General features: G+C 40.8%; 1 protein-coding gene across 1 annotated transcript; it reads right to left on the reverse strand.

Annotated features, from left to right (window-relative positions):
* Positions 1-7,164: 7,164 nt before the first annotated feature.
* LOC110786966 (uncharacterized) lies at positions 7,165-8,016 on the reverse strand. Its single transcript, XM_021991558.2, has one exon. It carries the CDS (start codon positions 8,014-8,016, stop codon positions 7,165-7,167), a length of 852 nt encoding a protein of 283 aa, XP_021847250.2.
* Positions 8,017-23,104: the final 15,088 nt, after the last annotated feature.

Genomic DNA, 23,104 nt, shown 5'->3' on the forward strand with positions numbered 1-23,104 from the left:
ATAACGCCGTTGGATTGGATTTTTGAGTTTGGATTGGCATTTGTGCGTGAGGCGTGTTTAGGGTTTTGAATCAAATGGAGTGGCACTCCTAGAAGACCCTATATCGGCGATTTTAGATGCATGAGGTTTGGATGATGCTCCTAGGGGTTAGGTTTCCTAGTTGGAGGCTAATTGTTTTGGCAAAGCTGGAACTCGAGGTTAGCCATTCACTCATGCAAAGACGCCCACAAAATGCATAAATAGCACATAGTTACACTAGCATGAATATGAATGCGAGATGCAAAGTTCTCAACCTATGGTCGGTCTAAGTTTTGTATGATGCAAGTGGTCGGCTTGGTGTTAAAAGGGTCCTTGACTAAGAGGCGGATCCGGAAACAACCGTTTCACATCCACCTTAGGGACGTGTTTGTTGGAAGACGACCTCCATGCTAGACGTCAGGAACGTCAAGCAAATGTCAAGTTTCGATAGGCTGGGGAATGGTCAGACACTTTGGTCAGGAACCGTATGGAGAATGACCGTTCCATTACCCCCGGGGCTAGCCCGAATGTAGAACACATTCATGTTGGGCAAGGTAGAAATTCGTTTTGCACAGATAATGTTTTCGAAAATATGCATGATATGCCTAAAACACAATCGTATTTAAACATTTTACTTGAAAAGTTTACCCTTCTGCGTTCATTCTCCTAGTTTGGGAGTGCCCTTCGAATTTCAAAATTTCTGAGCTAAACTCCCACTAGGGTATTTGGCCAAAAATGGGCAGCCAGCCACTGGAGGCCACGGTGCTGATGGCAGGCAGCTGCTAGCACTCAACACTTGAGCACAACAGTGGCATAATGCTCATAAGATGCTCGTATACTCGAATTGAAATTTGAAACTCCCTAATGGAGTCGCCAGATTGTAGGGGTGATTTTTTTTGTATCTTTTTTGTATGTGCCCCTGCGGCTTTTGAAATTTTGAAATTCGAAGGATTCGCCACCAAACAAGTTTAAGGGTCTAGTTTGGAAAGACCCTAGTATGACTCTTTTTGGATAAGGCATTGAATATTGAAACCGAACGTGTGAGATTCGGGTATGGGAACGAACCGCTTATTTTTGGCAAACTTGAAAAGCACGTTCAAACACAAGACAAGGAACGTTTTCGTGAAATCCTGATCATGATGCTATGTTGGTTGAATCATGCATTTTAGAACATTGTATTTGCTACTTGTACGTGGTCACTTTTCTTTAAAGTTAATTAAAGGAACCTAAGGCCGGTTTGTCCAAAAATTATCTTTGTTAAGCGTGATGTAACCTTTGTATATTGTTGTATTTAGCATGTTGGGTGATGAAAGCAATAAACATGTAAAGCATCATCACAAATAGTAGGAATTATTGAAATGCGTACAAAACCACATCACCTTAAAACAGGTGAGTAAAGAGTGCGGAATTGTAATTGCAAGCATAGGAAATAAAGGTGCGATATTGAAAGTGCGTTATTGAAATTGCGATATTGAAAGTGCGATATTGAAATTGCGATATTGAAATGCGGTATTGAAAGTGTGATATTGAAATGCAATATTGAAATGACAATATTTAAATGACGATATTGAAATTGTATTATTATACTTGAGATCCGAACGCCAAACAACTACTTAATAATAAGTGTGTCCGACAGGGATTCAATTCTCTAAAAATCTCAACTTTAGACGAGTTGTTCATCATAAATCATCCTTGATTTTGATTATTAAAATAGAACTTGAATATTGAACTTGAACATTGAAATTAGGAGGCTTGGTTCTTAAATATTAGACCTTTTAATGTTAAAAAGGCTTCCCCTTTAAAATGCTCCATAACTTGAAATTGGTTCTAGTTTAAGGAGAAGTTGATCTCACTTAAACATCATTGAATAATGAAAATAGAACTTGTATTTGAATATAGAAGGTTGAATGTTCATGTGTTCTAGTTTTGAAAAGGGTTTGCACTTTTCCAAACATCCTTGAAGTTTTGAAAAGATTTTTATTTTGTAAAATTGTATGCTGATTGTTGTAAAGGAGAAACCTTTCAAGTATGAAAGTTCTTTACTTTACTAATCGTTTTCGAAAATAAAGCTCGAATATTGCATATTGATATTGAAAATGTGCGTAGAAAATCATTTGGGAGGAGTTTCAAGAGTGAAACCCTCACAAAGATTGCACTTTTGAACACTTTTCCTAGTTTATCATGAGTGTGCACTCAAATGAAAACATCATAGGAATTGAATATTGAATTTAGAAAGGTAGAAAGGTAGAGAATATCATGATAATTTTATTAGGGATTCGGATTTACCTATTTAGGATTAGGTTAGTTTTCCGATTTGTACTCCCAATTGCATTGATATTTTAGAAAATTGTAGTGGAGATGTAGATTGGAAACTTGAAATTTGTATTGGAATTTGAGAGGAAAATTCGAAATTACGACGTTGTATTGAATTGTTCCCCCCATTTGGGGTGAAAATGGAGGTTTAAATAGGAGATTATCCGGCTAAACGCCAAGACACGTCAGCGCCCAACGCAAGGCCAGCGCCTAGCGCAGGTGACGTGTCTCAGGTGCCGCTAAACAAGGACGATGACGCCGTCCTTTTCTTTTGTATTGTAGCTTTGTACCTTGTACGAATGTGTACGAATTTAGCACGTAGCGTTTCTTGGTGGTTAAGGCATTTTGCGACTAAAAACACTCCTTTTTTGCGCTCGGTTTTTGTATTTTGGACTCGAATTATGGGACGCGGCCTGCTATGCTCGGTTTTATAGGTCGGCGCCCGATTTTGGATTGCTTAATGGAATTTCGACGGGAAACGGCCTTGTAAAACTAATGGAGAAGTCCATTGGGCGAGATTGGGTTTGGATTTTGAATTTGATTTTTGAAAATTGTATTATGTACCGAGTTTCGGAATGGGAGCGGGCTCGGGAATTGGACTTTGGATATTGGATTTTGGAACATATCTTAGCAATTGGGACTTCCGCACGGAGTTGTACCAACCACCTAGCAAGGATAATGGTCTCGTCATCATCCCATTAGGGGAGACACAAATTAGGTGTCTACGAGCCCCATGCTTGGGCAAACAATGAAGGCCATGCTTAAAAGAGTTAAATTAATTTTCTAAGTATAAGAGCAGGCTTCTATTCTCCAAAGGGGCTGATGAGCCCCATGATTGGGCGAACGATGAAGAGCCATGCTTAAAAGACTTAGATTTTTTTTCTAAGTATGAGAGTGGGATTCTATTCTCCAAAGGGACGAATGAGCCCCATGTTTGGGCGAACGATGAAGCGCCATGCTTGGAAAACTTAGATTACTTTTCTAAGTATGAGATTGGGATTCTATTCTCCAAAGGTACTAATGAGCCCCATGCTTGGGCGAACGATGAAGCGCAATGCTTGAAAGACCTAGATTATTTTTCTAAGTATGAGAGTGGGCTTCTATTCTCCAAAGGGACTAATGAGCCCCATGCTTGACTTCTGCTTGCCATTCGCTTGGCTTTTGATGTACTTTAACATGGTTGACCATATGTGTGGCTTTTCTTGTGTTTTGAACATATTTGGCCATGGCTTGGCTTTTGATGGTCTTTGACTTAGTTTCTCATTTCTCCGGCTTCTCCTGCGTTATGAACTTAGATTATTTTGCTAAATGTGGGAGGTAAGCTTCTATTCTGTGGTAGGTCTAGAAACCTTTGTTTCTTTGCGTGGAAAATTGTTTACAACGATGGTATGATATTGATGTGACACATTTATACCGTGCTCCCTTTCCCATATATACTAAATTGTTGTAAACTTATTATTTACAAGGCACGACTTACCCTTGCTGGTGGGGGACGATATGCTCATGCTCGGGTGAGATGCAGAGTGTTTGTGTCGAGTGCCAGATGTAAGCACTTCTTCAATATTTGAGATATGTTGGTGAGTTGGTGTGAGGGGGTCGAAAAAGCACGAGGCTAATGCATGACCTCGTCCCTCGTGGGTGTGACGCTTCTTTTTTATTCAATCAAGTGTAATTGGATTTCCTGTGAGTTTACACCCAATTGACTAGTAATATAGGAGTCGCCATTCACTTTTTAACAACAATGAGAAAAAATGACAAAACCCGGTTATCGTGACATAAAGGGAGTGCAATTATGTTTGACCACGACGGCCGTAGGTTCCCTTGTGATCCCTGGTGTGGGGATCACTCAACATACACCCGCAAGGTAGAGATTGAGGGTTCAGGGGACTGTAACTACCGAGAGGAGTACTTCGCTCGTCGATAACTCCAGAGGCAGGATATCCTTACTAGCCCAGCATAAATAATTGAAGGGACATGCGTTAACTATTAAACTAATCTGAGTTGATTTTAGCAATATGCAACATATATTACTAGATCGATCGCGATTATCTGATTTAGATAGCATTAAGGGACCTAGCATGATAATCCAATTTCCGAAAAATATTATATTTGTTAGGCGTGATAGAACAATCATATTTAGTTAGTTTAACAGTTCATAAAAAGGGCGAGGAAAGCAATTAAATCATGGAAAAGGGACACATTACGACGCGAGAGGTGCGTCACGGTTCTCAGGAAACTAACCACTTTGACTCTGCTATTTCTCCTTTTTATTTAACGAATCTCAATTATGGGACAGGATACGTTCTGTTCGATTTATGGATCGATTGCGACAGAACGCGTGAACAATTTCGCAGCGTGAGGCTTAGGCTAAGGGTTGGAGTCAATACTCAGAATATGAATTGTGAGTTGTCCTTTTCACGTCGAACTTAAGGCCCTATTTATAGAAAAGAGTTCGTGGAAAGATAGAATTGCAGAAATCCACGAGGAATTAGGAAAAAACACGTACCAGGTATTTTCAGCGCCCAGGCCTGGGCGCCGAAGATTTCGGCGCCTAGAGCCAGGCGTTGAAAATAGGATCTGGGCTATTTTTCTTAGTCAGATTCGGATTCCTAGAATCCGGAGTATTTGAGATTTAATTGAGTCTTTTAGTGCGTATTAACCTTGTGACGGGATGCGTCTGGGCCCGTTACGAACTCTAGGCTCGTTAGGGTTTTAATTAATACGTGACTCCTATTTTCGAATCATATTAGGAATAGGATTCTCTCGCAATTTCTATCTCATTTAGGATTTATGTTGGAGTGCAACACCTAATTCTGACAGGTTTCTATCTTTTATCACTTTCCACTTTTAAGAACTACCCATTACGGCAGTTACTATTTTTAGCAGGTTTCCATAAATAGCAGGTTTCTATAAATAGCAGGTTTTGGGTGAAATGAAAAGGGGAATTGAGATTCGTTATTTTATAGGAGATGCGTTCTCAAGTGGAGATATACGTTTTCATCATCGAACCTTCCCTTTCGGGAATGGGGACAAAAGTAGGTGTCTACAGTTGGGATCGTGGAGGGTAATAAAAACTTTAACATGTGTTTCGCCCCTTTCTTTGAATCTCCACCCTCTTGGTCATATTCTAGGTTATGTTTTGTGATGACTGGGCGTACAACGCGCGCGTTGGACATTGGGCTCTAGACGAAGGATATAAACACACAACGTGATGGGTGCTGAGTATTGAAGTGTGGGTTGGGCGGACAATGTCTTGGGAGAGCGATGCTCACACACTTGGCTGGGCGAGGCTTACGTATTTGGGGGATGTTGCTCGCTGCTAGTTGGGCCAAAGTTGGGTGTTTGGCTATGATTTGTGTACGTGGGGGTGCCGATTGAGCTAAGCCCTATTTAGGGAGTTTGGTTTATTTTGCAGCCATATGTTTTGGCTCTTGTTGCACTTTGAGCTTGATGTGCCAATTGCTTGCCTTTTGATTCGCTTAAAAACTTTGTCACCATTTTTTTGGCTTTTGGTGTACTTTGGAATTTGTACTTGCCATTTTTTGGCTTTTGATTTATTTTGAACTTGACTCGCCATTTTTTATATTTTGATTCTCCTTGAACTCAACTTGATAATTTTTGGCTTTTGATTGGCCTCAAACTCGTCTTGCCATTTTTTGGCTTTTGATTTGCCTCGAACTTGACTTGCCATATTTTGGCTTTTGATTCACTTTGATATTGACTTACCCTTCTTCGGCTTCTGATGCACTTTAACTTGTTTTTCCATTGTTTGGATTTTCATGCCCCTCATATTTGGTCTGTCTTTGTTTGGCTTTTGATGCATCTCGAACTTAGTCTTCCACTACTTGGCTTATAATGCACGATGAGCTTGGTCTGCCACTTGCTTGGCTTTTGATGCACTTTAATTTGCTTGGCTTTTCATTCACCTTGAACTTAGTCTGCCACTCTTTGGCTTTTCATGTACCCTGAACTAGTTTGTTACTTGCATGGCTTTTGATGCACCTGGAGCTTAAAAGACTTAGATTACTTTTCTAAGTATTAGAGATGGACTTCTATTCTTCCATAGGGACTAATGAGCCCCATGTTTGACTTTCTCTTGCACTTGCTTGCCTTTTGATGCACCTTGAGCTTGTCGTGCCATTGTTTAGCCTTTGATGCCCCTTGAGTTGGACTTTCCTTTGTTTGGATCTTGTTCAAAAACAATTTTTTTTTCTACTAAGTAATATTTACCAAGCAAATATTCGCCAAGCCTTTTACTATTGCCTTGAAGAATGAAACTTGTTTACGATGATGGAATGTTATTTAGCCTATGGCGAGTTTAGATAATTTTGCCTCCATTTTCATCATTGAGAACTATAGCTAGGAGGTAAAGTACTTAAAAGAAACGAAAAGTACTTAGAGGATTCAAACATAAAACCTTCAAAGGATGTTGGTATTTCATGGGTTGGGGAGGGCCTTGCCATGAGTAGTTCTTGTTGTCATCACTAAGGGGTCCATGTCCTTGGCTTTTAATTTAAGGGGGAAGGATATTTGCTTATGTAATAATTCAACTTGCCCTTGTCGGCTAAGGCATCGTTCTGTTCGACTTATTTTGACTTATTTCATACAAATTAAGTTCAGATAAGTTCAGTTAAGTTCAGATAACTTCAGATAATATAAGTTCAGCAAAATTAAGTTTTTTTCAGATATTTTCACACACAAATAAGTTTGTTTTCAGACAAAATAAGTTTTTTTCAAATAAAATAAGTTCAGATAAGTTCAGTTAAGTTCAGATAAGTTCAGATAAGTTCAGATAATATAAGTTCAGTCAAAATAAGTCCAATAAAACGGAGCCTAAGTGATCCACGCCCTCTTCAACTCCCGGCAGTTCTTCATAGTGTGCCCGCACTCATGGTGGAACTCACACCAAAGTGACTTGTCTCTCTTTGCCTCGGGCGTAAGGATTGCAGGTGTCTTAGGGATGATGTATTTTCCTTTGAGATCGAGGTAAATTTCCCGCCTGTTGCGGTTGTACCTCGGATCTTCTCCATGGTCTTCAACGGTAGCTGACTTCTTGGGGATAGGGTGAGCTTGTTCATTGCTGCCATTATCTTTCTTCTTTTTGTCATGCTTCGACGTTTCTACCCAGTTGGGTTTATATTTTTGCCTCGCACCACGCTCACCTCCCCATTTGATTTTACAAACATCTGTAGCATAAATGTGCATCTGAGCCTTCTCCATTCGTTCTTCGAGGTTGGACACCCCAGACTTGATCAATTCAAACTTGAAGTCATCTGGTTGTAGACTCGCCAAGAGGGCTACAAACTTGGTTTCATCCTTGAGATTATGTATCTTTAGGAACTCGTCATTGAATCTTTTGATGTGATTGCGAAGGGTCTCGGTTTCCCCTTGTCTGATAGCCATCAAGTTGACACTGGTCTTTTGATGTCTTCGGCCTGCAGCGAATTGGCTGATGAACAGTTTCTCGAGCTCGTTGTAGCTCCCGATACTCCCATTTGGCACATGCTTGTTGAACAAGATAAGGGAGAGCCCCTTCAAGGTGGTGGGGAAGTACCAAGTAGCCCCACATCCAATCTGGACGTTAATTTGGGATGCATAGGCAACAATGTGTTCTTCTGGATCAGTAGTCCCATCAAAAGGCTCTATGGTAGGTACCTTCACTTTGTCTCGGCGGGGAGTGTTCATTATTGAAGGAAATAATGCCCTTGGTCCAAGTATGCATTCAATGTTAAGTCTAATAAATGCGGTTCAGTATTAATTAACAAGTTAATAATTCAGTGAGATCAAGTGAGCTGAATGCCTAGCTAGAGGCCGCTTTAGTTCAAGTGGAATTAATGATCCATAGCTTACTCTTGACTGAATCCGTAGGGTCAAACAAATAGTACGTAAACGGATCAAGTATTTAATGGCATTAAATACTCCATCTATGGATATTCGGAATCGACGGATCTTGGTTTCAGCGGGAGCTGAGATCGTCACAGGCAAGAAATGAATACTCCGGAAACGATGATATTGCCGGTAACAGAAATATGGATCGTATCGGAAATATAAATATTATCCAAGTCGTAGATGTTGCCAGAAACAGAAATATGGTACGTATCGGAAAATATTATCGGAAATGGAAATATTGCCGGAATCAGAAATATAGCCGGAAACGTAAATATTGTCAGAATCGGAAATATTATCGGAATCGGAAAATAATTCCGGAAACGGAAATATTAAATATTTGTTCGAAACGGAAATTGATTCCGGAATCGGAAATATTGAATATTGTTCGTATCGGAAATGAATTCCGGAATCGGGAAATTAATCGGAAGCGTATCGTACGAATTAGCATCGGACGAGGCCTGCCAGACGAAGGCCCAGCACGAAGCCGGGCCATCGCCCAGCAAGCCAGCGCGCCACAAACGCACCAGCCAAGGCTGCGCCAGGCCCACCGCAAGGCAGGCCCAGCGAGCGCCAAGGCTACGGCAGCGTGTGGGCTTGCGGCAGTGGGCTGCGAGCTCGCGGGCTGCGCGCGCGCGCAGTGCGCCCCTCGTGGGCTGCTGTGCGTGCGTGTGTGTTTGTGTGCTACTCGAATCCTAAAGCTACCGGGATTTGTCATATGATTAAATCTAATCCTAAAAGATTTAGTTTATTTAATTAGAGTCCTAGTAGGATTATAATTAAATAAATTAGTATCCTAATAGGATTCCAAATCTTTTTCCATAACTCTATAAATAGGTGCCTAGGGTCACATATTTACATCGAGCATTCGTATTCAAAGTGAGTTTTTGAGAGCAAAATTCAGTCATACAATTGCCTATAAAGTGCCGAAAATTCTAAGTACCTTAAGGGCGATTCTAGTTGGTCAATCTTAAGGCGGATCCGGACGTGCTGTGGACTATCTACGGAGGGACGACACTTGGAGTCCTAAAGACTTGTTCTTGTTCGGTTCGGGCGCAACTAGGGAGGGCACGCAACAAAGAGTATGCATCTAAACTATGCTAAATGATTATGTGTAAATAATATGCTTTCCTGGCTTTATGGTTTTTCCGCATGATTTATGAATTGTCATATGTATCATAACCTAACAGTGGTATCACGAGCCTCTTATTATTTTCATAATCTAAAATTGCATGAACATGGTTAAATATTACAAATTTGCAAGAATTAAAAGGGGTGATTAATTTTCGTAATTGTTAATTAATTGCAAATTGCGTTTATTTAATTATACGTACGCAATTTTTCGGCAGTTTCTTCGTTACTCATCCAAATCGAGTGATTTTTGTGTCAATTCCGCATGTAAAAGGCATTCTAAAATTTTGACAAATATAATAGTTTTCTGCCGAACCCAGAATTCTCAAATTCGAAGCCTAACTATGACTTTTCGGAGGTTTTAGTTTTTCGAATGCAAAATTTCGTAAATTTAAGATGTTAAATTAAATATTTGCGATTCTTGTTGATAAATCTTGAATTTTTGATTGACCTACTGTATATGTTTAACAAGTTTGAATGCCTAGCCTTGTTAATTATGCAATCTAATTTGTAATTATGATTAATTTGTTCAAAATTAGAATAATTTAGAATTAATTTGATTTTCATAATTAATTATAATTTAATTAGATACCTATGATTAAAAACCACCATAAAAATTGTAAATTTATGTTAAATTTTAAATTTTTATGACCTAGACTTGAATCCATGTTAATCGGAAATTAGTTGAATAATAAATTTTCGATTTTCGCCCTAAAATTATGAAATTAATATTATTTATTAATTTGTCATTAATTTTAAATATAAATTTTTTAAATTTTATGCGATTCGCTCATATAACTTGCACGCACAAAGCAATGTACGCTACGTGTTACCCTTAAGGGGTGTTGTATAGTACGGGCATGTGACGACGAGCAAGGGAGCTCGTCGCCCATACGGCACGAATGCAATGAGCAAGGCCATGGTGCACGAGCACAAGGCAGCAGCCCTGCCTTGTGTCGTGGGCTGTGAGCAATGGACGAATGGGCGAGGGCGAAAGCAAGGCACAACAGTCGCGTGTGGGCAGCAAGCGAGCTGCGCCACAGCGCGCACTGCCTCGCGCAAGCGTGCGGAGCCTCGCCCGCAGCGAGCGCAAGCTCGCGTGCCACGAGTGCTACGCCCAGCGTCGATGCCTCGCGCAGCGAGCGAGGCTCGTAGGATCGAGCGCTGGGAAGCGCGCGCAGCGAGCAATGGCCCGCATAAAGCGAGCGCTGGCGAGCGCGCGCAGCGAGCGTTGGCTCGCATGAAGCGAGCGCAGCGAGCGATGGCTCGCGTGCATCGAGTGCTGGCGCGCGCAGCGAGCACCAGCTCGCGTGATGCCTTGCGAAGGAGAGCAGCAGCAGCGATGCGACGCAGCGCATGGGCTGCGCGCACATGGCCAGCGATGGTTGTGTGCGTGTGGCCCATGGGCGTGCGTTGCGTGGAGTTGTTGCGTTGCGATTGGATCGTTTTGAAATTTTAATTTGAAATTTTCAGTTTACGTAATTTTAATTAATTTTAAAATTAATAATTTAAATTATTTTCTTGGATTTTAATTTTGAATATTGTAATTATAATAAATTTTATTTATTCTAATTATTTTACTAAAATTAAAATCATGAATTAATTTAAATACGACTGAAATTAAATTAAACTTTTTGGATTCAATTATAAATTCATATGAGCTTTAAATTTTAATTAAATTTGTATGTTTCCGGTTAGACTAGAAATACATTTTTATGTTTAAAATTAGTAAAGCATATGAATTTATTGGTTTAAGTGGGAGCCCTTTTAGTCATAAACTCTTGATTAGGTCTACAAATCCTTAAGGTTAAAACAACTTGATTAGAATTAATAAGGACTGAATAATTTGTAGATTATTGGTGCCCTTGATTAATTGCTGCAAATGTTTATGTGATGCATAATGTGTTTTACTAACCAGCTATGTGGGCCATTCATGATAATGAATGGGTGAATGGTATATATTGTATATGTACTGTTTTGCAGGTTATGAAGTGACTAGTATGGCCCAAATAGGATAGAAAATATGGTCTGCGTACCATTAATTTGAATGTAATTGGTCTAAAGTACCAAAGTTGTTTTTCAATTCAAATATGGTCTGCGTACCATCAAATAGTTGTAATTAGTTTTAATTATAGCTTATCCTATTTGAAGAAAATGGTGCCTCCCACGGAGATTTTCAAGACGGACTTTGAAGTTAAAGCTTCAAGATGAAGTCGGGCCATACTAGATCACATTTATCTTATGCATGTTTTAAGTTATTTATTGCTTTTAAATATGTCTTAAAATGCATGAGATCAAAAGCTTGATTATGTTGCATGATTAAGGATTTTAGTTCACTTAAAATCTAACCAACATAGTAAGAGCCTTAAGTTCCAAACTTAAAAATTGAGTTAAAAGGTGCCATGCCAAAATATACACTTGCTTGGATATCCGTTACATCAATCTAGTAATAGTTTTTGCTCAGCGAGGTGTTACTTATTGGTCCTAAAGGGGCAAGGTGCACAAATAATTGTGAGTACATGTTAGTTTTGGTGAAACTCAACGATATAAGTAAGGAGTCCTTTTATGTCGTGGCAAAATCGATAGGTTTACCTAATAAGTTCTTAGACGTACCTATCAACCAAGAATAGTTTCTAGACTATTAGCAAAAGGCTTTTGCTTACCTAAGATCTTTTAGGATTAAGTCGACAAACTGTGCTTAGTTCTTCAATGATTTTAGGATCTTGGAATCATTTTATTCACACCTGCCGGAACACATAACTTGAATAAAATGCTTAATAAACATTGAATTATGCATGTACGCTAGAATTTAAGTTTATTAAGAGAAACTGTGAATGGTTATTTATTTGTTTATTCTTTTCAATTGTAGTTTTAAATATGGCAAACAATAATTCATTCAACATTCGATCAATTCTCGAAAAGGAGAAGTTGAACGGGAAGAACTTCCTTGAGTGGCAAAGTAACTTGCAAATAGTTCTTATGCAGGAAGAAAAGGAGTATGTCCTAGAAGAGGCGATGCCCGAAGCCGCAGGCGACGGGGTCACTCAGGCAGCCCTCAATCGTTGGATTGATGCCAACAAGGATGTGAAATGTCTAATGCTCGCCACCATGAGTGCGGATCTGCAGAAAACGTTCATCAACTCAGATGCTTTCACAATCATCAGTGAGTTGAAGAACATGTTCCAAGATCTGGCTCGAGTCGAAAGATTCGAGACTCATAGGCAAATTCTTGAGACCAAGCTTAAGAAAGGCGAGCCCGTAAGTCCAGATGTTCTCAAAATGATTGGACTCATTGAGAATATGAGTTGGCTGGATCAGCAATTTTCTCAGGAAATGGCTATAGACACCATACTCCATTCTTTTCATAGCGGGTATGATCAGTTCAAACTGAACTACAGTATGAATAGTCTGGACAAAACGCTCACTGAGCTTCACGGTATGCTGAAGACCGCTGAAAAGACGCTCAAAAGTGATAAGCAGGATGTGCTTATGGTGCGTGGGGGCAAGTTCAAGAAATCTGGAAAGAAGAGGAATGCTAACAAAGGTGGCAACAAGGCCAGCCCAACTAAGCAAACTGGCGCCAAATCTGTAAAGAGGAAGGTCAGTCAACCCACTTCTGAATCCGAATGCTTCTACTGCAAGAAGAAGGGGCATTGGAAGAGAGATTGCTTGAAGCTAAAGGAAGATCAGAAGAACGGAACAGACGTTCCATCTTCAGGTATTTTCGTTATAGACTGTATACTTGCTAATTCAACTTCTTGGGTATTAGATACAGGTTGTGGCTCACACTTATGTTCCAATCCACAGGGACTATGAAGAAGTAGAAAGTTAAGCAAGGGTGAAGTCGACCTACGAGTGGGAAATGGAGCACGGATTGCTGCATTAGCTGTAGGAACTTACTATTTGTCGTTGCCCTCCGGGCTAGTTTTGGAACTGGAAGAATGTTTCCATGTTCCAAGTCTTACTAAAAATATCATTTCAGTTTCTTGCTTAGATGCTAAGGGATTTTCCTTTTTAATAAAAGACAATAGTTGTTCGTTTTATTTTAAAGAGATGTTTTATGGATATGCTAGATTAGTCAATGGACTTTATTTATTAGATCACGACAAACAAGTATATAACATAAATACCAAAAGGGCCAAAAAGGATGATTCAGATCTCACCTATCTGTGGCATTGTCGATTAGGCCATATAAACTTGAAACGCTTAGAAAGACTTCAAAAGGAAGGAATTCTAGAACCATTTGACTTAGAGGATTATGGTAAATGCGAATCATGTTTACTTGGCAAAATGACAAAGCAACCTTTCTCTAAAGTTGGAGAAAGAGCAAATGAACTATTGGGTTTAATCCATACAGATGTATGTGGACCAATGAGTACAAATGCTAGAGGTGGTTTCAGCTACTTTATCACTTTCACTGATGACTTCAGTAGATATGGTTATGTCTACCTAATGAAGCATAAGTCTGAATCCTTTGACAAATTCAAGGAATTTCAGAGTGAAGTAGAGAATCAATTAGGCAAGAAGATTAAGGCACTGCGGTCTGATAGAGGCGGTGAATATCTGAGCTATGAATTTGATGACCATCTGAAAGAATGTGGAATTCTATCAGAATTGACTCCTCCTGGAACACCACAATGGAACGGTGTGTCGGAACGGAGGAACAGAACCTTGCTAGACATGGTCAGGTCAATGATGGGTCAGGCCAAACTTCCATTAGAATTTTGGGGACATGCACTAAATACAGCTGCACTCACTATAAATAGAGCTCCGTCTAAAGCTGTCGAAAAGACTCCATATGAATTATGGTTTGGAAAGCCTCCAAATGTGTCTTTTCTGAAGATTTGGGGATGTGAAGTATACGTCAAACGATTGATTTCAGACAAACTTCATCCAAAATCTGACAAATGTATCCTTGTGGGCTATCCAAAGGAAACAAAGGGGTATTACTTCTACAATACATCTGAGAACAAGGTGTTTGTTGCTCGAGATGGTGTCTTTTTGGAGAAAGATCACATTTCCAAAATGACAAGTGGGAGAAAAGTAGACCTCGAAGAAATTCGAGTCGAACAGCAAACTCTAGAGAATGCTCAAGATGACATTCAGGATGAAACTCAGAGATCTTTAGAAGAATCTGGAGAGAATCATGGTCAAACTAGAAATGTTACCCCGCGTAGATCGCAAAGATATAGATCTCAACCGGAAAGGTACTTAGGTATTTTGACGAACGAGAGCTATGACGTTCTATTACTTGAAAGTGATGAACCTGCGACTTACAAACAAGCTATGACGAGCCCTAGCTCCAAGCAATGGCAAGAAGCCATGCAATCTGAATTAGACTCCATGTCTGAAAACCAAGTATGGGATTTGGTCGATTTGTCAGATGGCTACCAAGCCATTGGAAGCAAATGGGTTTTCAAACTGAAAAAGGACAAAGATGGGAAACTTGAAGTTTTCAAAGCTAGATTGGTTGCAAAAGGTTACAGGCAAGTCCACGGTGTGGATTACGATGAAACCTTTTCACCAGTTGCAATGCTAAAGTCTATTCGGATAATGTTAGCAATCGCTGCATATTACGATTACGAAATATGGCAGATGGATGTCAAAACTGCTTTCTTAAACGGCGTTTTAACAGAAACTGTGTTTATGACACAACCTGAAGGTTTTGAGGATCCAAAGAATGCTAAAAAGGTATGCAAGCTAAAGAAGTCAATCTACGGATTGAAGCAGGCATCCAGGAGCTGGAATATACGTTTTGATGAAGCAGTCAGTGACTTTGGTTTCATCAAGAACGCAGACGAATCTTGTGTATACAAGAAGGTCAGTGGGAGCAAAATTGCTTTCCTAGTATTATATGTCGACGACATATTACTTATCGAAAATGACATTCCTATGTTGAACTCTGTCAAGATTTGGCTTGGGAAATGTTTTTCGATGAAAGATCTAGGAGAAGCACAGTACATATTGGGCATCAAGATTTACAGAGATAGATCTAAAAGGATGATTGGACTTAGTCAAAGCACTTATATCAATAAGGTGCTTGATAGGTTCAAGATGGCGGACTCCAAGCGAGGCTACCTACCCATGTCTCATGGAATGACTCTAAGCAAGAATCAGTGCCCAAAAACACTTGATGAGCGTAGACGAATGAATGGGATTCCATATGCATCATTGATTGGTTCAATAATGTATGCTATGATATGTACACGCCCGGATGTTGCGTACGCACTCAGTGCTACGAGCAGATACCAGTCAGACCCAGGAGAGGCGCATTGGACTGCTGCCAAGAATATTCTGAAGTACCTGAAAAGGCACAAAGATGACTTCCTGGTCTATGGTGGAGATGATGAATTAATTGTTAAAGGCTATACGGATGCAAGTTTCCAAAACAGACAAAGATGATTTCAGATCACAGTCTGGGTTTGTCTTCTGCCTCAACGGAGGAGCAGTAAACTGGAAAAGTGCTAAGCAAAGCACCATTGCGGATTCTACAACTGAAGCGGAGTACATTGCTGCACATGAAGCAGCAAAGGAAGCTATATGGCTAAGGAATTTCATAGATGAACTTGGTGTAGTCCCCTCCATTAAAGGACCAATAGCCCTGTATTGTAATAATAACGGAGCTATTGCACAGGCAAAGGAGCCTAGACACCACCAGAGAGTCAAGCATGTACTTCGTAGATTTCACCTTCTACGAGAGTTCGTTGAAAGAAAAGAAGTCGAGATAAACAAGATTGGAACTGATGACAACATATCAGATCCATTGACTAAACCTCTGCCGCAGGCGAAGCACAACTCGCACACTGCAGCTATGGGAATCAAGCATATTGGAGAATGGCTTTGATGACCCTGTTTAATGTTTTAAAGTTTTAGAGTTTAAATCTTTGTAAAACATTATTGGTTAATCATTCACAATAAATGAAAAGAATTCATTTTTCCATTTAATTTGTGGTTTATTAAATGATGAGTCCCTTCAATTTGACGATATATTCAAGATAGACTGTCAGGACCAGTCCTGTGACTAAGAAATGTCTATCAAGTGAACTTGAATGTCAAAGGTTGAAAATGGTCCCTAGTCGGAGTTTTCTATAAAATTGGACGCATAGAAAACGTTAGACGACTAGAATGCAAGATGACTAGTAGTTCTGTTTCTTGAACTATATGGACATGGCAATGTCATAATCATTTGCATAGATACTTACTTTGGGAAGACTAGTATCGGACAAGACCTATGAAACTTTACTGTAAGAGATGAAAATCTGTCATAAGTAAATTTCATTAAAATTATTAGACACTAAATCCTCAATACCTGAGTGATTTGAGATTACTTGTTTGAGAACTGGTTGCTTTGACGTTGACCAACCGTCGCACCGTAAAAGGAGGCTATAAAGGCAACGCTCAGGTAATCACCTATCAAACGAAGTCTAATCTCAAGATCGCAAGATTGGGATTGTCCTCCCATAAATCGGGATGAGATGCTTAAAAGTTGTACAAGGCCACTCGGAGAGCTAGAAACTTTGAAATGCATGGCCGTGCTCGGATGAATCATAGGCTATGATTATCTGCTTATTTGATCAGTTGAACTCTGAAACCGAGAAACACCTCTGGACATAATAAGGATGACAACTCTTACCTTATGTTCAAGAGCAAGCATCGAGCGACAAAGGAATTAGGAAATGCACACTTGTCCCTAAGGACAAGTGGGAGACTGAAGGAAATAATGCCCTTGGTCCAAGTATGCATTCAATGTTAAGTCTAATAAATGCGGTTCAGTATTAATTAACAAGTTAATAATTCAGTGAGATCAAGTGAGCTGAATGCCTAGCTAGAGGCCGCTTCAGTTCAAGTGGAATTAATGATCCACAGCTTACTCTTGACTGAACCCGTAGGGTCACACAAATAGTACGTAAACGGATCAAGTATTTAATGGCATTAAATACTCCATCTATGGATATTCAGAATCGACGGATCTTGGTTTCAGTGGGAGCTGAGATCGTCACAGGCAAGAAATAAATACTCCGGAAACGATGATATTGCCGGAAACAGAAATATGGATCGTATCGGAAATATAAATATTATCCAAGTCGTAGATGTTGCCGGAAACGGAAACATGGTACGTATCGGAAAATATTATCGGAAATGGAAATATTGCCGGAATCGGAAATATTGCCGGAAACGGAAATATTGTCAGAATCGGAAATATTATCGGAATCGGAAAATAATTCCGGAAACGGAAATATTAAATATTTGTTCGAAACGGAAATTGATTCCGGAATCGGAAATATTGAATATTGTTCGTATCGGAAATGAATTCCGGAATCGGGAAATTAATCGGAAGCGTATCGTACGAATTAGCATCGGACGAGGCCTGCCAGACGAAGGCCCAGCACGAAGCCGGGCCATCGCCCAGCAAGCCAGCGCGCCACAAACTCACCAGCCAAGGCTGCGCCAGGCCCACCGCAAGGCAGGCCCAGCGCGCGCCAAGGCTACGGCAGCGTGTGGGCTTGCGGCAGTGGGCTGCGAGCTCGCGGGCTGCGCGCGCGCGCAGTGCGCCCCTCGTGGGCTGCTGTGCGTGCGTGTGTGTTTGTGTGCTACTCGAATCCTAAAGCTACCGGGATTTGTCATATGATTAAATCTAATCCTAAAAGATTTAGTTTATTTAATTAGAGTCCTAGTAGGATTATAATTAAATAAATTAGTATCCTAATAGGATTCCAAATCCTTTTCCATAACTCTATAAATAGGTGCCTAGGGTCACATATTTACATCGAGCATTCAAGTATTCAAAGTGAGTTTTTGAGAGCAAAATTCAGTCATACAATTGCCTATAAAGTGCCGAAAATTCTAAGTACCTTAAGGGCGATTCTAGTTGGTCAATCTTAAGGCGGATCCGGACGTGCTGTGGACTATCTACGGAGGGACGACACTTGGAGTCCTAAAGACTTGTTCTTGTTCGGTTCGGGCGCAGCTAGGGAGGGCACGCAACAAAGAGTATGCATCTAAACTATGCTAAATGATTATGTGTAAATAATATGCTTTCCTGGCTTTATGGTTTTTACGCATGATTTATGGATTGTCATATGTATCATAACCTAACAATTATCTCTTGGGAGAAGGGAGTGAGGGCCTCCTCTAGTGATAAGGCGTACCCGCACCTATCATCTATGAGGTAAGGGGAGCCCCATCTTCCCCTTGGTGAGGTGTGTCTATCTTTGTTCTCTTGGTGAGGAGAGTAGGTTCGCATACAGCGTGGAGGGCTCTTTGTGGTTCTTGAGGGTGAACGACCCTTTGGCCGATGAAGAAATGAATGAGCCATTGGCTTCCGAATGGGGGGTGAATCCCTTGCTGGAGGGAGAGGGGAGTGTCCTATGACCCGGCTAGGAGGTGAGTGACGTCTCTTCATGGGGGGAGATGAGTGTCTCTTGGGAGATGTCCTTAGGCGGACTTCTCTGGGAGGTGTTTTTCGGCTTACCTCTCGGGTGGGTGTCTTGCGAGAGCTAACTTTGATTCGATCAACTTGTCTTGGTGGAGTAGGATGGCCTCGTGCGGACATAGTGGACTCAGCACTAGAGGAGTGGAGTCCTCGGGCGATCCTATCACTCCTGATTGCGGGTATGGCCTAGTCGAGGTACCTCCTGTTTAAGAGATCTCGAGCATCAAGGTCTCCTCTGCATAGTTGTCGCACTTCAATCACTCGGCGAGCATCTTGGCTGGCTCTTGATTGGTGAGGGGGAGGTTGTGCCCCGTCCCTATCACCTAGACTTTTCCTTACACCTTGGGGCCGCGCCATCTGGATGGTGTGCGATGATGTGCTTAGTCTCGAGTTGATATGACGAGTTGGTGGCTTCATTGAAGACCCCTCCCCAACTCCTTGGAGGTTGCAAATTGCCTCATTGAACTGAGTAGCCATCTGATCCAAGCCCTTTCGGGTGACCAGATTCTCGAGGTGATCCTCAACACGAGGCTGGTGTTTCTCGTGCTCTTGATCAATATCGTGATAATCTCCGTAGCGTGGAGTGGGCATGATTCCAAAGTTGGGATGGGATTCCGATAGATGAGAGGAGGATTGTTGTCTGGTTCTTCGAGTATTAACCATGGCTTGTAGTTGGCTTCCCCACAGTCTGCGCCAACTCTTCCCGCGAAGAAAATGCTAAGTATAAAATAGGGAAGCTCCGTCAACCAGGCGAATCGTTTCCTTCAATCGAGCTGTTATTTTTGAGTATTTGGTTGTTGCTTTTGAGTACTTGACTGCTGTATTTTCCTACAAAAGGACAAACGTAAACTGGCTCGGGGGGGTTGCCGAGAAAACCCTCATCGACGCTCAAGTCAGTTCTTTGTAGAAAGAGAAAGTAGAGAGAGAGCGTGTTTCGGGAGTAATTGCATACTTGAGTAATGATTTGTAGGGGTTTACAGTTAAATACATCACATGATAGAGGAATAACCCCAAAGCAAGAAAGCATGTATAAAGTACAGATTAAGCATAACTTACGTTTGTAGCGTGTTTTCCCCTTAGTTCAGCGAACACGAACAAGAACTCCAAATGTTGTTCCTCTACTTGGTTCCCCGACACGTTCAGGTCCGTCTTGAGATTAATGGCTTAGATCTCCTTCGAGATATTGTTCTTTTGGGAAGAACACTTTAATGGATGCACATAGAGAATTAGGGTTCTCTAGGTGCTTGGGTAGAATGAATAGGATATTAGGTTAAGGGAAAAACATATGTGAACAGGTTATTAAAATAACCTTTAACTTGCCAAGCTAAACGGCCAAAGCCAAAGGCCTCGACCGGCCAGCTCACCCCAGTCGAACTAACAGCATGCAACAAGCACGTTATTGGTCCGTGGGCCGCAGCGCTGCTCCTTCTTGCTCCGCGCGCACGCGCCTAGGCAGTGAGGCCATGGGCCAGCGCTGCGCTCATGGGCCTTTCGCCTTGTGCGCTTGGCTCGTGGTTGCTTCTTCGTGTTGCGATTAAATTATGCTTCGACAATTTATCGTTTCGTATTTGACGATTCAACGTCGTACGATATGATTATTTTTTTCGCCTATCTTACGAATATACGCAATACGATATACGATTTTCCATCCAACGTTTGATCGTATAATTAGGTTTTCCGAACTAATTTCCCGAAAAGCTCATAGATGAATTTTCTATTCATTTAATCTGATGATCTGTTACATGCCAATGGTGTGACCTCATAGGTTAAGTCAAGAGTAAGTTGTGAGCCTAATTTGGATTAGAACTCACTGATTGGAAGCATTGCTCCAGCCAGCTATTCCGATCACTTGATCTCACTGAATTAATTGTTCGTAATTAATCTGAACCTTAGGTATTAGACTAATGCACATTGGGTGAAGGACACATTTCCTTCTGAGTCTCCCACTTGTCCTTTAGACAAGTGTGCATTCACATTCCCTTGTCACTCAGTGTTATTTGTTGAACATAAGGTAAGATCCAAGCCATCCTTATTAGGTCCATAAGTGTTTCTCGGCTTACTAAGTTCAACTGCTAAACTTTTACAGAAGATTAAGCCTTTAACCATTATGAGCACGACCATGCATTTTCACAGTATCTAACTCTCTGAGAGTCCTTGTTACACAACACCATATCCTATCAAAGATAGGAGGACAATCCAATCTTGTAATCTATGAATAATCACTTTGATTCATATTACACCCAATAACTGCTTTTATTATCTCCTATTACGGTGCGACGTTTTGCGAGCGTCAAAGTAACTATGCTTCAAACGAGCAATCATAATTACTCATGTTTGGAGGAATGGTTCAAATTGTTAGGTTATGATACATATGAATAAACATAAATCATGCGGAAAAACCATAAAGCCAGGAAACATATTATTTACACATAATCATATAGCATAATTTAGATGCATACACTTTGTAGCGTGCCCTCCCTAGCTGCGCCCGAACCGAACAAGAACAATTCTTTAGGACTCCAAGTGTCGTCCCTCCGTAGATAGTCCACAGCATGTCCGGATCCGCCTTAATCTTGACCAACTAGAATCGCCCTTAAGGTAGTATAGATTTCGGCTAAATAGGGGCAAGAGAGTGACTGATTTTTCTTGAAAATCTTACCTTTGAATACTTCAATTGTATCTATAAATTGTGACCCTAGGCACCTATTTATAGTGTTATGGAAAAGGATTTGTAAACCTATTAGGATACCAATTAGTTTAATTAGAATCCTGCTAGGACTCTATTAAATAAACATTATCTAATAGGTTTAGGATTTAATCATATATCGAATCCCGATAGCTTTAGGATTCGTATAGCACCCACACGAGCATCGCACGAGCATCGTACACTCGCGCAGGCCTTGCGGCCCATGCTGAGCACACATCGCCTCGGCCCATGCTAGCTGCTTGTGTCCGCGCGCGCGCCCAAGGCCTTGGCTGGGCCTGGCCTTGCGCTGGGCCTGGTCGAGGCTTGGCGTGTGTTGGTGATGCATGTGGCTTGCTGGGCGATGGCCTGGCTTCGTGCTGGGCCTTCGTCTAGCGAGCCTCGTCCGATGCTTATTCATACGATACGCTTCCGATTAAATTCCCGATTCCGGAATTCATTTCCGATACGAACAATATTTAATATTTCCCATTCCCGAATTAATTTCCGTTTCGAACAAATATTTAATATTTCCGTTTCCGGAATTATTTTTCCGATTTCGATAATATTTCCGATTCTGACAATATTTCCGTTTCCGGCAATATTTCCGATTCCGGCAATATTTCCATTTCCAATAATATTTTCCGATACGTACCATGTTTCCGTTTCCGGCAACATCTACGACTTGGATAATATTCATATTTCCGATACGATCCATATTTCCGTTTCCGGCAATATCATCGTTTCCGGAGTATTCATTTCTTGCTTATGACGATCTCAGCTCCCACTGAAACCAAGATCCGTCGATTCCGAATATCCATAGATGGAGTATTTAATGCCATTAAATACTTGATCCGTTTACGTACTATTTGTGTGACCTTACGGGTTCAGTCAAGAGTAAGCTGTGGATTAATATCATTAATTCCACTTGAACTGAAGCGGCCTCTAGCTAGGCATTCAACTCACTTGATCTCACTGAATTATTAACTTGTTAATTAATACTGAACCGCATTTATTAGACTTAATATTATATGCATACTTGGACCAAGGGCATTATTTCCTTCAGTCTCCCACTTGTCCTTAGGGACAAGTGTGCATTTCCTAATTCCATTGTCGCTCGATGCTTGCTCTTGAACATAAGGTAAGAGTTGTCATCCTTATTATGTCCAGAGGTGTTTCTCGGTTTCAGAGTTCAACTGATCAAATAAACAGATATTCATAGCCTATGATTCATCCGAGCACGGCTATGCATTTTACAGTTTCTAGCTCTCCGAGTGGCCTTGTACAACTTTTAAGCATCTCACGGACAATCCCAATCTTGCGATCTTGAGATTAGACTTCCTTTGATAGGTGATTACCCGAGCGTTGCCTTTATAGCCTCCTTTTGCGGTGCGACGGTTGGTCAACGTCAAAGTAACCAGTTCTCAAATAAGTAATCTCAAATCACTCAGGTATTGAGGATTTAGTGTCTAATAATTTTAATGAAATTTACTTATGACAGATCTTCATCTCTTACAGTAAAGTTTCATAGGTCTGTCCGATACTAGTCTTCCCAAAGTAAGTATCTATGCAAATGATTACGACATTGCCATGTCCACATAGTTCAAGAAACAGAACTACTAGTCATCTTGCATTCTAGT

Source organism: Spinacia oleracea, chromosome 5 (assembly GCF_020520425.1).
Source record: "Spinacia oleracea cultivar Varoflay chromosome 5, BTI_SOV_V1, whole genome shotgun sequence".
Taxonomy (NCBI): Eukaryota; Viridiplantae; Streptophyta; class Magnoliopsida; order Caryophyllales; family Amaranthaceae; genus Spinacia; species Spinacia oleracea.